Here is an 18390-nt window from a genome sequence, read left to right as displayed (position 1 = left end):
GTCAGTGGAAAATTGTAGTGTATTAAAACCATTCTTGATAAGAATTTAAGATTGACTGTTTATACCATCAATAACACTACTTCTGTATTCAGTAAACAGCATCCATCTTCTCTCCAGTAATGGGGATAATATTACGGAAGAGACAATTAAAGCAGCCAAATGTCCCCCTTGTAATTGGATTTCCAAGAAAACATTTAATGTCTGAATATTGTTTGGTGGAAATTTGTTATTGTTTAAATTATTCTTGATTTATTCACCAATAAAAGTAAAATGCATTCAATTTTTGTTTTTATGCAGCCATTTTGTCTAGCCCTAAGGTTTATGATGAAAAATGAATATTCCTGCTTTTAAAGCTATTGCTTGTTAATTCTACAGTAATTGTGAAATGTTCTAGTCATCTTTTTTTGTTTAAAATAATTTAAACAGAATGCAAAGTGTTGACTGAGAACTGATTCATACCTTAAAGTATTTTTTTTTCAGAAAAAAACAAGGTTTTTTTCCAGTTTACTTATCCACTTTAGAGTTGTCTCATTGGCAATCATACCACATCTTTATTTTTTTATATTTATCTTTTGTAATTGAATAGAAAGACACAATTGGAAACATCTTTTGTGACAAATAAAACCTGATTTTTTTTTTATTTTTGGGGGTTGTTTGTTATATCCTTGAAATATATATAGCATTTGACGCTGAAACATCATACTGCCAGACACTTTAAAATCTCATTAACACAACATGTCTAGCATTGAAAAACATGAATGACTGAAGTACATGGTTACAGGTCTTGAAGGTGTCCAAAAACATAATTGATTATATTATCTCTATAGTTAAAAGATTTCTCAGTGAAGTTTTGAAATAGCTGGAAAATAACAAACTAATTAGTAGATATTTTTGAAAACTTACATTTGTATCTTGAGGATACCTGTAATGTGTGAGAAATGTTTATAAATAACACCAGAGATTTACACTATCTTAACCTAGGCAAAAGTTCTGCTGTAAAATCTGTTTCTTAAAATCTTTCAAGTTATCCAAGTGTAGAATTTAATTTGCTTACCTTTCCAGAGCACCTGAGTCACTCTCGGTTTTTAGTTGGGTTCGAGTTGCTTAGTCTTAAGTTTTTTATGTTGTGTCTTGTTTACTTTTATTTGTCTTTTTTCTTTTTTTAGCCATGGCGTTGTCAATTTATTTTTTATCTACGAGATTGGATGTCCATGTTGTGTATTTGCTCTTTTAATGTCTTTCTAATGAAAAAGTAAAAAGTGTAAAGGTTACATCTTTAATGTTTAAAATAACATTAAAATTTATAAGGCTTTTTTGTCATAAAACTTTACTCAGTACTTGATTGTGGTGAAGAAAATTATTTGACCTTGTCTTTGGGGGTTGATTCAGAAGAACATGATTTGACCTTGTCTTTGGGGTTGATTAAAATCAACATAATTTGACCTTGTCTTTGGGGGGGTTGATTCAAAAGAACATGATTTGACCTTGTCTTTGGGGGTTGATTCAGAAGAACATAATTTGACCTGGTCTTTGGGGGATTGATTCAGAAAAAAACATTATTTGACCTTGTTTTTGGGGGTTGATTCAGAACAACATGATCTGACCTTGTCTCTGGGGGTTGATTCAGAAGAACATGATTTGACCTTGTCTTTGGGGGTTGATTCAGAAAAAAAAACAGTATTTGACCTTGTCTTTGGGGGTTGATTCAGAAGAACATTATTTGACCTTGTCTTTGGGGGTTTATTCAGAAGAACATGATTTGACCTTGTCTTTGGGGGTTGATTCAGAAGAACATTATTTGACCTTGTCTTTGGGAGTTGATTCAGAAGAACATTATTTGACCTTGTCTTTGGGAGTTGATTTAGAATTATTTGACCTTGTCTTTGTGGTTGATTCAGATGATACAGGCTGGGGCCTGTCCTTTTTTGGAAAAAAAAATGGTTGATAATATAGGGAATTATTGAAGCATGACTGGAGTGGGCCTCCTCTTAGGCAATCAGTGGGCCCCTACTTATGAAAAATTCTGGATCTGCCACTCTGGTATGTTGATGTTCAGTATATAAGTCAGAACAATGCAATTTTCAATCAATAGTTATTTCATCAATCTGATGAATCTGGCACCTTTGATTGACAAATGATTCCACTAATTCAGACCTTGTTAGTAATTATGACAATTGTACCATAATGTTGAATAACGATTAGGACAAATTGATTTCCTAACCTTTGAATGACCAGGAGTTCATTGTTCTTAAATGATGACTTTGTCATGACACTAATTGTCATCAATTGATACTGTTAAATTGTTTCTCGTAAAATTGATTGAGTCATTAACTTAGGTGGAGATGTTCCAGAGCATATGAGTATTCGGACTGTACGCGTACAGTCCGGACCATATACGTATACTTGTACGATCGGAACATATGAGTATAGGTGTACAGTCCAGCTGACCAGTGGCGGATCCAGGGGGGGGTTCCGGGGGTTGGAACCCCCCTTTTTTTGGCCGATCAATACATTTGAATGAAAGCATATAGTTGGAACCCCCCTTTACTCTGGGTTGGGAACCCCCCCCCCCCCCCCCCCCCCTTTTTAAAATGGCTGGATCCGCCACTGCTGACCATACATGTTTTGGGATCATATGGGTTAAATTTAAACAAACATTTATCGAAATCTTTATTTTTAGTTATACAAATTGTTATTATTACAATTGATGGATAAAGTGAATAAGCAAACTATTCGTTTAATTGCGTGTCTGAATCCTATGTTGTTACTGACTGGCCTAAGGTGACACTTGCTCAGTACCACAAGGAACGTCATATTTTTTTTTACAATGACATGTTTTGTTTATGCTTGTTCCTTGACATAAGCATTTTTTTTTTTAAAGTTCCTATTCCTATTATTTTAAAACAATTGTCCTCCCACATTATGTTTACTTCAAAAACTTCAATTTCAATAAGCAAACTAGGCAGCCATTAATGAATTACTGACATGCTAAATACAGGAGATTAACAGATTAAATAAACGTGATTTGTTTCAATAGTTGAAATATAAAGATTTTATTTTATTTACTATTAAACTTTTTATATTAATTTTAGATATACGTTATGTTGCTCTGTTATATACATTTGTATTTAATAAACTTGACCAACTTCTTAATATAAGTCAGACCGTACACGTATGGTTCGACCGTATGTGTATTTTGAAAAAGTATGCATACGGTCCAAATACTCATTTGATCTGGAACACAGAAAAGCCATTGGAAAAATGATACTTTATAAACACTTTTTTTAACAATTTAATAAAAAAAAAATGTTTTCAATTGTTTAGGCGAGACAAAACTGTTTCATGTTGTTTAAAAAAACATTGATAGAGATAAAACCTTTGAAAAATTCAAATTTTGTGAATACAATATGTTTGGTCCAAATGATTAATTAACTCGCCCTCTCTGGGAACTGATTATGTGCTCTTTTATGTAACACGGTAATAAAAAAATAGGGTAGATCATGCTCAGTCATCAGTTTCCTATACAGTATTTTGTGGACAAAAGTGTTTATCTTTTTGTTATTTTACTTTTTTGTTGCCATGACAAAGTCAGTTTTTCTTTAACTTAGTAGTTTTGAATACCCATTGGTATCTTCTGGCTTTTTTTCAAAAGGTTGGAAATTGAAAAAGGGGGGGGGGGGTTGTAAACAAAGAATCAGTCTGCCTCAACCTGGTGACATCCAACCATCATATTTGTATTTTGGCCGCATAAAATAAATGTTAGTCTGTACACACACTCAACAGTGATAATAAGTATGATCTATTTATTTTAAATATCAGTTATTGAACTTATGGTGACATTTTAAAAATGGCTTCAAAAAATTAATGATTTTCTTTCATATTTTGTAATTAGAATGAATATTTTGAAACAAAGATCAACTAAGATACTTTCTCAGCAGGTTACTTATAACAGTAAATACATTAACATACCATCAAAATCATCAAATCAGTACATTAGGGAATGCAGCAAAGGTATTTTGAAATATTTCATAACAAACATTTAAATATTTTGCAAGTCCTAGCACTTAAAAGTTTGTAATTTGCAACATATTATAAGATTTAAAGAAATGAATTAATCAAATTTATATAATTTTGCTTTGTTAAATTTATTAAATTTTTAGTTTACATTATTAGTAAATTGACTTGATGTTGAAAAAAAAATGGAAAATTGATAACCTTAAAATCTCTATAAAGAACATAAAATAGGATCAATTTATTAATCAACTACTGGTATTATGAAATAAAGTATGCAGTGTGGAATGCATTTAAAAGAAATATTTGTTTAGTCTTTTTATTGTCCAGGGAGGAATCATTAATAATGTATAATCTCTTATCCAGGGATTTTGGGAGCAGTTATTTCATTGAATGCTGCATCAATGAATACTGCAGACAGACAGTTAACATTGCAATCTTGATAATTATTATCTACAAAGAAATTTAATTTGTCTGAATACAGAGATGTGTAAGAATGCGCCAAAATGAACACTAAATAAATTGTAAAGTTAAAATCTTATTCAATTGTTAGAATTAATAGCTATCGCTAAGATAAATTTTAGCAAAGCTATGTTTTAGCGTAGGACAACTGCAGTTACTGCACTACATATTTTCAAGTTGAAGATAGCACTTTAGATTCTATAATGCTACGAGTTAGTACAGTATATCACATTTAGAATAGAGAATTGATTAAGTTAATTTGTTATTAGATAAGATTGAAAGTTTCTAGAAACATATTTATTCACTTTACTACAGCTAATTAATCTAAAGAGAATGGGAAAGTCTAGAGACAGTAAAATACTGCACCATATATTTCAACATTTATAGAACTGATACAATTTTAATGAATCAAATTCTAGTCTTTCAGTCTACCATTTCAAATTAAAAGAAAAGATAGAAAATCTGGGGCACCTGAGTGCACCCTTTAGATATTTGATTGGGTTTGCAAAAATGCTCATTCTTTATTTTTTTGTTGTATTATTTTATTTAAATTGTTGTTTAATATGTCTTTTTGTCCTGTTTATTTTTGGCAGTACTAATTTTTTTTTTTACGATTGTCCCCTTGGTATCTTCTTTCTTTTTTTATGAGGGTCAGGAGGGTTTTTTTCCTTTCTGTTTTCTTTAGGCCATTTTTGTCAATTCTTTATACATTTTATAGCCTGATATTCCATTTTCTCTACATTTGAGCACCCCATCATTCTTTATTTTCTTTTACCAAATTTTTCTTATTCTTTTTATATTTTTCCAATTATTCTGCACTGTTTGCCCATTATTCTCTATTCTGTCAATGAATCGTCCTGGAAACATAATATTTACTTTGAATTGCCTGATTAAAAATAGATATTACTAATGTGTATAATATTGAAACATTTATCAGTTTAATGTTAGATACAGTATTCTATGATGAATTTTAAGTGTCTTCTTTAGTCTACTGGTCTCGAGGGAGTAGATCATTTTCACTATACCACTGGAAAATAATCATTATTATTTGTATAATGATTTTTTTTCTGTAATGTTGAAACTTTAATTTTATCTTTCCTTTTTTGTTGGAAATGTGCTGGGATATAGCCTTTTACGCTCATGCAGCGTTAAGCACACACTAATCAATCAATCGTTGGAAATGTATAAGTAGGTTTAAAAACCACAATTTCATCTTCATGAGAGCTTTTTTTACTTAGGTGAATAGTGGATTGTGAATGGTTCGATGTACTTTGCTGTCGAAATTTGTTGGCATCATTGAATGTTTTAATTAGAATACAGAATGTTTTCAAATCTTAAAGAAATTTGTCTTTGACATAATTTCAATTTTCCTAACAAAATCTAATTATATGGAATCCAATATTCAACGCCATACAACATATGCAGATCAAATTAATTAAGTCAGCAAGATTGATTTCTGTAGAAAAAGAATTTCTCACCTTTGAAGAAAAATTATTAATGGAAATTCTTGTATATTAAGATGAACATACTTATCCTTTTTAGAGAACTAAGGACTAATAAGAACTTATAACTTTCCGCTTGACATCAACAATATTTGATTAAAAATGTTTATAATGTTTTGCTTGGAATAATTATATAGACTACCGGCCTGGATCAATTATTTATTTACGAGTATAAAACTAGCAAAATGTATTAATAAGATAAAAAGTTTATGATAAAAACATTAGAAAAACACCAACCATGTGACGGAAAGCTGGTAGAATCTATTAGTGCTTAGATCTACTGTTAATATAACACGTGATTGATTTTTTTAAGAGCCTAAGGGTAATAACAGCTCATCTTTTGGCTCCTGTTAAAACCAAAGGATTAATCTTCCTCAAAATCGTAACTAATATTGTTCAAATTTATCAATATGATATAATTGACACTAGGTGTAATGATTGATTTTGATGAGATGTGAGAAGCCTTTACTTAACGCCAGCTGACATAAAGTTATTGGTGATTTCACAGAATTTCACTTCATTCAGGAGGATTTAAGTTCAGATTTTCAATCAATTGAATTTACATTTGAAGGAATTTGGATAAAATGTCAATACATTGAATAGTGATGGTGGATTAGAATTATTTCAAAATGTCCTACAGGTCGTCATCGTCCTTCCCTGATATTCCTGACATGGTAAGTCTCAATCTACATCACACAAAATCAATCGGATATATATATATACATTTTTTTAACATTTCGAGGAAAATATTAATAGATTTTGCCTATGATTAATTATTAACATTAGCTTTGTTTTAAACATCTGGTTACAATTTATGCATGGATAACAATAAAAATTTAATTGATTTCATGTAGACTGTTGATGAATTCCTTATATTTTTCATATAAAGCTATAAAAGCGTTGGATCAGTATTTTGAAATTTCAAAAAAAAGGGGGAGGCATCATTTTGTTGACCTTATGTGATATATAATCATAAGTTTTTGGCATTAATATTTTTTTCTTTATTAAGGCTGAATGTTCCAAACCCTCTAAATTTGACAATGGATATTTATTATTTTTGAGTATGGTAAAGTAAAATGAATTTAAGAATTGCAACAACTGCTCTTTAATAATGAAATGGTGATATTATTAGTTTGGATTTTTATTATGATCCATATATATATAGCATTAGCATGTTCTCCCTTTGAGTATGCATTTCATCTGTTGCTGGACTAGAAACAGCCACCCATCATTATATGTCATTAGTTATAGATTATTAATTGTTGTGGGTTAATAGGCTATAGCTTAAGGTTAAAATCATTCTTTTTTCTCTTTTTTTTCTCTAGGTTAAAACTATTAATTAAATTTTCAACAAAGTTATACATACATTTTCATTAGGCTTGATAGCAAAACCTAACAAGACCATGCAATTAATAAAACATCAATGAAAATATTATTTTCCTTAATCCACAAAAATTATTACTTTTTGAAAATTAATGTATTCACATTAGTTTAAGTTTTTATTGATGTCATCACAACAAAAGGTTAATGTTGTCACAAATGATTGACATTTGTTGTACGTTTTTTGTTTACTAATTTGACCTATAGGTAGCTTTCAATTTAATCACACCTGCTTTTGGTTGGTCAGTTTTTAGTTTTCTATGTATCCTTTTGTTGACTGCTGTTTGTCTCTTTATTGTAACTCACTATTTGCCATGTTCTTTGTCACTTTCTCTGTGCCTTATTAATTTTGATTGCCCCTATATTGGTAACAGACCCCCCCCCCCCCTTTTTTTTTACATATTGATGATCTACAGGTGTTACATTAAGGTAATTATTGTGTGTCTTTTGCAAAGTATATTTTCTCCCACCTTATCCAATTGATTTAATATTTTTTACATTAATGATAAACATTATTGTGCTTCATCCCTGTTACTTCAAGGTATTTTATCTGTTTTTATATATTTGTTCTTGGGTCACACAACTTTAAATGGTCAAAATAAGTAGGATGTTCATATTATGCAGTCAGTGGCACAGCTGTTTATTTAAGTAGCATGATATGGTCATATCATGAAGTCATTACACAGCTGGTTTTTTTAAGTAGCCCTTGGTTAGATTTGAATATAATTTTGCAATAGTATGGTTTGAGGCATTTTTATGTCAACAAAATAATACATGTATCATAATCATTAACCTTTATAAAATGACAATATTATTAAATGTATGACTATCCAATTGCAATCAATATAAGTTTAGTTATGGATGAAATAACAGAAAATTACAAAAACCCAGTTGAAGAGCCATTAAATAAAGTTACCAATTTTCGAATCTTATTATAATTCAAATAATATCAGCAAAGCTTTGAGCTATGATGAAGGATATGTTTTTTTTTATAAATCCTTGCATAAATTTGAACTGACTTCTTAAACCAGGGACTGAATTTTCGGCTCCTTTGACACCATTTGCGAGTATGGTCTTGAGGAAACAATGATAGTCCGTCAGAAGGGGACGATAAATGGCCGACCTTGTAGATTTCGAAAAAGAGCAGGCTAATGCCGCTACATGGCAGTGCTCGCACCTGCAAAGTAGAAAGGGATTAATATAAATTGCAAAACTTGTTTCCCAATTCACAATAAATAAATTTGTTAACTAAACTAACCAGAATTGTTTAAAAACTGTATTCTAGCTGCTTTGCACCAGGGAAACTGCATTGTCCAGCATTGCTTAGTTGATAAATATACTTCATTTCTGATTATCGTGCTGAATATGAATTAATTTGGAATATATATATGAATACATTGATGAAGTGTTATGCAACTTTATTAGGTCTCAGAACAATACTCAATTATTGGTCTATAAGAGTGATGTATAGTTCTCAGCATATTGATAAGAATTTATATTCAGATCATTATTAAATCTGATTACAATATTCTATCAATTGCTTATTACATTAATTCTCTATGGCTTTATGGATTTGCATGGTCATTTAATAGATCTTGTGGTCAACACATGGTCAACTGAGTCTTAGTGGGATCTATTAACACCATCATTACAATAGAGAATTATATCATATTTCATTTAAAGGAAAAGATACAATTGCCTGGGGTCAAAGTTGGTTTTAAATTGAATGATTGTATAACAATTTTTCCAAAATGTGCAAATCTAAATGTATTTGCTATTTTAACTTTTCAGCAATAATGCAGTCATGAAAAGACAATAAACTATCCCATTACTGGTCATTTCAAAGGTTTCCATAAATTTATTATGCCACAATAGGAAATGTTTGATGCAACAGAGGAAACATGATTGGCGTATGAAGTCAAAAATTCAAGTGATGCAGATACCCCAATACCAATATGTCTATAACTCAGTAAAATCAGGTGGATTTGCCAAAAATCCTGAATATTTTACTCAAAGATACTATTAGAAATAAGTAAGACTTTAACTTTAAACTCTCTCCCCCCCCCCCCCCCCCACACACACTAAAAAAACCACCCCAAATATTTTTTTTAAATAATGAACAAAAATGTTAGATTTAAATTACTGTGATTTCATGCATCTACATACAGGCTGTTGTCTGCTCTATTGTCGGGTTGTTGTCGCTTTGACACATTCCCCATTTCCTTTCTCAATTTTATTTTATACCCTGTATGTATCCAATTCTGAATGCGAGTTCATATAATAAGGATATTGATTCTGTTGCATTATTCGCATTGATAAAAACCTGCAATAATTTTTGGATTTACAGTAAACGCAAAATCAGTTTGACAGCCACATTCTATCATAATAGCTGTTTCTGATAATTTTGTGTAACTCTTAGCACAGTACTGTTTGACAATTTAACACTCTTTCTAAGCTGCAATTTCTGGATGTAACAGACTGTAAAATTTGGATGTCTGATGCCTCAGAGCAAAAGTGACTTTATATAACTATTAAATAGGCTAAGTCAAGGCCAAATGTTAAGTCCAGTGTCGCAGAATCCCAGTTACCAATAATGTCTATGTATGTATAGTGAATAGTAGTTAACTAAAATATAGACCAAAGGCAAATTGTTAATGATGAATATTGATTCAACTTTTTGAACCCTTTACCAATGGACAATTTTCGGATTGGACATTGAACAATAGCTTTGATTATTTTATTGAATATTTTATGAAATTTTTAAAGCAAAAGCAACTCTATTTGGAAAATATTTCATTTATTATAAAATGAATTCAATCGTTAATCAATAAATTATTTAAAACGATGTATCAACCTGAATTCTGTTGGGAGATATTAATTTTGTAAAAATTTATTAATAGGTTTTCACTTAATTATGGCTTTTATTACTAAAGGAATGACTGTAATATTTTTTCTGTCTATGAAGAAATAACATAAAAAATGTGGTGCACACTGAATAATGCTTGTAGCGGGTTATTTAACAGTTTGCACCACTTTTTAAGTTATTTCGAATAGACAGAAAAAATATTACAGTCATTCTTATAATTTAATTCTAAATTCCATTTTAAACCGTAGAAAACCTTGAAAAAAACGTTGATGACGTCACATTCACATGACTAAATTATGTCTATGGTCTGATAACAAAATAACGTCAGCCAATCAGAACACGCGTTACATCCAAAATTAAATTATTTATATTTGGATACTACTACTGTAGGACATAACACAAGTAAAGTGGAATGAGAAAGATTTTTCATATAAAAAAGAAGATGTGGTATGATTGCCAATGAGACAACTATCCACAAGAGACCAAAATGACACAGACATTAACAACTATAGGTCACCGTACACCTTCAACAATGAGCAAAGCCCATACCGCATAGTCAGCTATAAAAGGCCCCGATATGACAATGTAAAACAATTTATTCGAGAAAACTAACAGCCTTATTTGTATAAAAAATGAACGAAAAACAAATATGTAACATATAAACAAACGACAACCACTGAATTACAGGCTCCTGACTTGGGACAGGCACATCATAACATAACTACTGTGGTGGGGTTAAACATGTTAGCAGGATCCCAACCCTCCCCCTTACCTGGGACAGTTGTATAACAGTACAACATAAGAACGAACTATAAAAATCAGTTGAAAAAGGCTTAACTCATCAGATGGACAAAAATACAAGTGGACGTGGGCGGGTACTTCTGCCTATCAAGTGATTTATATAGTATGAATTAAGGTATCTACAGTTTATTTTTTCCTGTATGGGAACAACCATTTAACTTCGAGGGGGGGGGGGGGGTAAATAAATTCTGAAAACAGATTTCCCCATGCCTAATAGTGTTAAATATTGGAAAAAAAAACACAATTTGATTGATAGCATCAAGAAAGTAAATAAAAATGTTCGCCCCTTCTTATTCACTTATATTTTTGTACATCACCAGATGTCCCAAAGGGTATATATATGTATAGGTTGAGGTCCAATATGCAGAATCCCCAGTAGGGATATAAGGTCTATGAAATGGACAGATATATGTTGTATAAGACTGCATTTTGACTGAAACATTTGTAATGTTTTTGAGTTTTTGTCTAATTGATGCTCAGAGGGGCCATGGTGGCCATGTGGTCTATTAGTAGTTCTCTTACTGTAATCACTAGCCAGTCAACACTAAGGTTGCGAGTTTAAACCCAGCTGGTGCGTGTGCACTCCATTTCGATCTTACTTGACTAGGATTGTCAGTTTTTCTATCGGAGGTTATGGTTTTCTCTGTGCAATCAGGCTTCCGCCACCAATAAACTGGCAGCCATAAAATAGCCCAAAAGTAGCGCTTAAAGTGGCGTTAAAACACAATGAATCAATCTAATTGATGAAAACTTCTGTTTATACATATTTTTTATAATTTCTTTTTCTGTCTGGTAAGATGACATTTTGACCTTGGAATCTTAGGCAGACATACCACTTTCATTTAACCTTGATTGACTCCTTAAGGTTACTAGCATTTGATGATAATTTTTTGGTGTGGACTCTGGTGAGTTTCTGATGAGAGAACGTTCATACTTTGTTTGTTGTATGACTCTGAAGAAGACCAATGTTGACATATCCTTAGAAATTGGAAGCATGGCAAGATTGATACCAATTACTGGTAATAATCAGCCATTGACCTTCCATTGACTTATATTATCTTCCATGCAGAAGAGCTGTAAACAAAAATGGAAAAAATGGCAAAATAATGATATTAATAGGAGAATAAATGGTTTTGTATGAAGACTGATTATCAAATCAAAGTAACAAATCTGTTTGGTTGATTACACTTTAGTTTTCAATTAGAGGTACATGTACCAGTATTGTACAAGGATTAGTATTCTATCTCAATTTCCGAAGGAGTCAGGGATATAAAGAAATATCATACTCTCAGTATTAATCTGTGGTAGTTATTAGACAATTCATTGACAGACTTGAATATTAAGAAAAGTAGATGATGGGGATACATTGAACGAGACAGCAAACCAATAACAAAGATAACCAATAGAAATTCTAGATGGCAATATATAATTAAGGTTGTCACATACATTTGTGCTCTTTCATAGGATACATTTTTGTATTTGTGCTTTTTAAAATGGACATTTCCACTTTTTATATAAACATTTAATTGTTTTTAGTTTTAAACATATTTATTAATATAGTGGATTGGGAAACAAGTTTTTGCAACTTATATTAATCCCTTTCCACTTTGCGGGTGCGAGTGCTGCCTTGTAGCCGCATTAGCCTACTCTTTTTTGAAATCTACAAGGGTGTCTTTGACATTTGTGCTTTTACAATTTTTGCTTCTTATGACTTTCCTCTTATTTTATACAAGCTTAGGACCCGTAGGTAATGGTAGGTTTGACCTGGCATAGATAAAGTCATAATTTTCATTATGGTTAAAAGTTTAATAGTCATTTTATAGCACATACATTGTTAAAAGTAATTTTATAGCACCTTAGTATAGAGCTAATAGTATACATTCTAAAGACACAGAGACATGTTTAGCCATCACAGGTCTGTTTTCACTGATTATCTGGCACTGGGATTATGAACAGATTAAGCTCTTGTAATCTGTCCTTGCTGGTATATCTCCCACATTTAAAATAAATATTCTAGTTTCTCTTCCTGAATTCCTGACTTTAACCTCTCTATTTAATAGTGCAAATGTCCATAGTGTTTTGAGCGCATATGTCCTATCATGTTATAGGTAAAAAAGAACAAATGTCATATCTTGTTACATGTAAAAAATGCAAATGTTCTATTGTGTAATAGGAAAAAAAGCACAAATGTCCTATGGTGTCACATGTAAAAAAAGTGCATATGTTCATTTGTAAAGTTTTTACCCAATCTATAGACATAACAGATGGTGATGCAGTTAAAATTTTTGATATACTGTAAATTCAGAAATTATTGGGATATTTTTATTATTGGGGAAAATGCGACAGGGTTATAATGGCAATAGTTAAAACTCGCATTTTGAATTTTTTTATATGAATTAAACAGGATTTTTCTTGATATCTCAAAAATTAAAATTGCATTTTAGTCAAAAATGACAAAATTGCAATAATAAACACACACAATAATTTCTGAATTTACAGTATATGACCTTAGCATCTCATTTCCCTCTATTTATTAGAACGGCTTCCATGAAATTTTATTGAATTTAATTTAAAAGAAAGTTGGGCATTATATTCAAATCTGGAAAAAGCAACCATTTGCAAAGTGAAATAGTAATCTTTGTTAAGTTCATACGGTAATGTGACCTTAAGTAATTTACCAGGAAAGTAAACATATTAATAGGTCAGGGAGCAAGAAATAGTTTATCTTTTGATGTGAGTACTAACCACTTGTATTAAGTATTGAACAATAGGTTTAGACTTATGTGACTGTTTATTTAGTGAGGGAAAATGTTTACCTGCAACTCAAAACAGGAATGCTGGTTTAATATTAGTATAATTAATACAACATGTGTTACTGTAGTAGTCAGAAATTTTCATGAAACCAAAAAAGGAAAAAGACAATTTCACATTTTTTTCATATTTTTAATGATTTAATTGAAATAATTTAATTTTGAATGTAACATAAGGCTGGTCCTATGATTCAGACTATAATTTAAATAGTCCTGAATAAAAGATAGTTTATGTTATAATATGAAATTTGCAAAACAGGATTTATGTCATACTTGTTATTGGAGATATCAGATTAATTTGTCTACAAAATTGTATTTGCCCATAAATGAATTGAAATTAATCAAATTCCGCAATTTCAAACTTGAGCTCAGACTGCTTATAATTTTCAAATCTCATGATTTTGCATTATTTGCCAGTAAAAACTTGGGATGTTTAGATTGTATAATTGAATATACTCTTGATGAAGCTGATCAAATTGAGTCAACTTTTACTTTACGGGAGCCATTTATATAGGTTACTATTGCAAGACTCTTAGCTAATAGATATAGAAATAGCTAACGAGACCTGGATAATGAATGCCAATTAGAAAAATATCAAAAAATGTGTTCAATTTCAGTTTGGTTTGGAGAGAAACAACATGAAAGTAACAAGAAGCACTGTCAAGGGGTGTTGATTAAGGGTTCTTTCCCACTATAAATGAAAAGTGATTCCATTTATCTTCACTCCACTTAGCATGTTAAGCTCTAAAGATATCTCACTATGTATATACTAGAACACACCCGTATATCACGGGTCCGTGACTGAATTAAAGTATATAACTATGCGCAAGCCTTATTTTAGTATTAGTATTGTCATCTGATAAAGTCATGCTGATTATAAGATACACAGTTTTCTCTGCTTTCAAATCTTTCTGTTTGAACCCGTTGAACTGGAACTTATCAATTATTGATAATATTAATTATTTGGAAAACAAAAGGTCCTGGAATGGAGTATTTTTTAATCAACAGCATTGTATATTAGTTATAAATATTGAATTCTTTGATTCGCTGTTTTACGTCATGCCCGCTAACAATTTGAAAACTGTACCTATACGCCTTACTTTAGTCGAGATTTTTAGTATTCGTATTGTTATCTTAGAAAGTCTAACTGATTAAAATACTACAATAGGTAACAATTTGACAATTAAGTAGTGTCAACCCTGTGATTATGACCCGTGTAATACTATATATAGCATATTAATCCTGAATACACCGTTTGGTGGTGCGCCTGTCAGATGCGGAACGTACAGATAAGGTAATCGGTAACAGGTGAATATACTATTGGTATCGGTAACAGGTGAATATACTATTGGTATCGGTATCGGACTCGACCTGGAACTTCTTAATTATTGGCAATATTAATTACGTGGAAAACAAAAGGGCCTGGAGTGGTGTAATTTTTAATCTACACCTTTGTACTATATTAGTTATATATAAAGTTGAATTTTTTGATTCATTGTTTTTACGTGATGACGGCTGACAAATTGGACCTCGTAATTTTAGTATTAAAGATATTTTTAATCAGGCTGGATGATAAGGACAGCAAAGATTTCAACTTTGATCATTTCCACTTCTAACTTTTATTTTAAATTGGAAAACCCCAATCTGTATTTAGAGTAAATAAACTCAAATAATCAGTTTTAAAATGTGTTCCCAATTTTCCTTGTACAAGTTTAAAAGCATATTTTTTTCAGGACTATTGTTGGCCATGTAGAAGTATTATGTCTATATTAGCTAACACTCCAAAAATGGAGTTTTTTTTTTTAACTAATTCTGATTCTGCTTTCACAAGTAAAAAGTATTTTAACAAATGATTTTAACCAGTGCTTAGATAAGTAATGCATGCAAAACTCTTTCGTAATAAAGATTAAATTTTTTAATATGATGAACTTATCAAACTGCAGATTTTTTCTAGATATTATTACTGAATTTTTTTAAGTATGACATAGTTATTAAAAATACAATATATTGCTTAACAGCGCAAAACAGTTTTACAAATTTTTATTCAAACTTTCTGGATCAATTGTTGTATTAAATCAGATTATTTTCTCTGAAATCATTCATTTAGAAACACATTTCAAATAAGATTCTACTTGTACAAGAAAAATGTCTTAGTGAATATTGAAAATGTTTGAACGCTGTGAAGGATCGCTGACTATGAATTAGAGGAAATTGAAAGTAGCTCACCCTTAATTTAGTATTTTTGATTGATTTATTACAAGATATGTCTGAAATCTTGAAAGGTACAAATATAAAATCAGCATCTTTTAATTTACAGGAAATTGAAAAAGGCATTGATATTAGTTTTGGACATGATATACACCGATTCACACCCAAAATGTATATCCTGTACACATTAAGTGAACTTTTGATGTTTTTGATGAGATGCCTCAGATTATATAAGATTTGAATAAAATTCATTTAATTCACATATAACTATCTCAAAATGCTTTGGTAATTAATAGACAATTCAATCCAGATTCAGAATTATACATAAAAACAGAAATGCAATAATTGGCACTCAAATTTTTATACATCTCGTGTTCATGTATATTTGACTTTACAATCTTCAATCAGTTAACTATTCTTGATAAACTTAATGAAAAGTAAGAGAACTAACATGTATCAAAAAGAAAATATTAGATTATTGTCTCCCCTGCAAGACTGTTTACAGCCTTCAAATGGTGTAAAATACTCGTGTTTACCATACAGCATTACAATATACACCATATACCTTACTCCCTTACACCATACAGCATTACACCATACATCATTACACCATACATCATTACAGCATACATCATAACACCATACATCATTACACCATACATCATAACAACGTACAGCATAACACCATACATCATAACACCGTACAGCATAACACTATACATCATAACACCAAACATCATAACACCATACATCATAACACCATACATCATAACACCATACATCATAACACCATACATCATAACACCATACATCATTACACCATACATCATAACACCATACATCATAACACCATACATCATAACACCATACATCATTACACCATACATCATAACACCATACATCATTACACCATACATCATTACACCACACATCATAACACCGTACAGCATAACACCATACATTATAACACCATACATCATAACACCAACCATCATACACTATACACCATACATCATTACACCATACATCATTACACCAAACATCATAACACCATACATCATAACACCATACATCATAACACCATACATCATTACACCATACATCATAACACCATACATCATTACATCATACATCATAACACCATACATCATAACACCATACATCATAACACCAACCATCATACACTATACACCATACAACATTACACCATACATCATTACACCATACACCACTACACCATACATCATTACACCATACACCACTAAACCATACAACATTACATCATACAACATTACATCATTAAACATAACACCATTCAACATTGCACCATTCAACATTACACCTTATACCATTACACCATTCAACATTACACCATATAACATTTCACCATACAACATTACACCATATAACATTTCACCATACAACATTACACCACACAACATTACACCATACACCATTCAACATTACACCATATAACATTACACCATACAACATCACAACATACATGATTACACCATATAACATTACATTATTTAATATTACACCAATTAACATTACACCATAAATCGTTTCACCATTCAACATTACACCATTCAACATTACAATATAAAACATTTCACCATACAACATTACAACATACACCATGATCCATAGACTAAACACCATTACACCATTCACCATTTTACCATACAACATAACACCATTCAACATTACACCATATACATTATATCATACAACATTACACCATATACCATTACATAATATAACATTACACTATTCAACATTTAACCATACAGCATTACACCATTCTACATTACACCATACACCATTACACCATACACCATTACACCATATACCATAACATCATACAACATTACACCATTCATCATAACACCATACACTATACACCATACATCATAACACCATACATCATAACACCATACATCATAGCACCATACATCATTACACCATACATCATAACACCGTACAGCATAACACCATACATCATAACACCAACCATCATACACTATACACCATACATCATTACACCATACATCATAACACCATACATCATAACACCATACATCATTACACCATACATCATTACACCATACATCATAACACCATACATTATAACACCATACATCATAACACCAACCATCATACACTATACACCATACAACATTACACCATACATCATTACACCATACACCACTACACCATACATCATTACACCATACACCACTAAACCATACAACATTACATCATTAAACATAACACCATTCAACATTGCACCATTCAACATCACACCTTATACCATTACACCATTCAACATTACACCATATAACAT

The 18390-nt window shown here is 31.0% G+C and overlaps 1 protein-coding gene across 6 annotated transcripts in view; it reads left to right on the top strand.

Moving 5' to 3' along the window:
- LOC143085581 (transient receptor potential-gamma protein-like) overlaps positions 1-18390 on the top strand; it is a 151999-nt gene that overhangs the window by 67401 nt on the left and 66208 nt on the right. The window contains exon 1 of one of the 6 annotated variants that reach the window (XM_076262029.1): positions 6299-6649. The exons of 4 other annotated variants lie outside the window; for them this stretch is intronic. In XM_076262029.1, coding sequence (XP_076118144.1) covers positions 6605-6649 — 45 coding nt within the window. In that variant the 5' untranslated portion in view covers positions 6299-6604. Of the gene's footprint in view, positions 1-6298; positions 6650-18390 lie in introns of those variants that run through there. One more of the 6 variants, XM_076262028.1, reaches the window with a different exon arrangement.

The sequence above is a fragment of the Mytilus galloprovincialis genome, chromosome 8 (genome assembly GCF_965363235.1).
Source record: "Mytilus galloprovincialis chromosome 8, xbMytGall1.hap1.1, whole genome shotgun sequence".
NCBI classification, from domain to species: Eukaryota; Metazoa; Mollusca; class Bivalvia; order Mytilida; family Mytilidae; genus Mytilus; species Mytilus galloprovincialis.
Note: the sequence above shows the minus strand (reverse complement) of the source record. Positions and strands in the feature narration are given on the sequence as shown.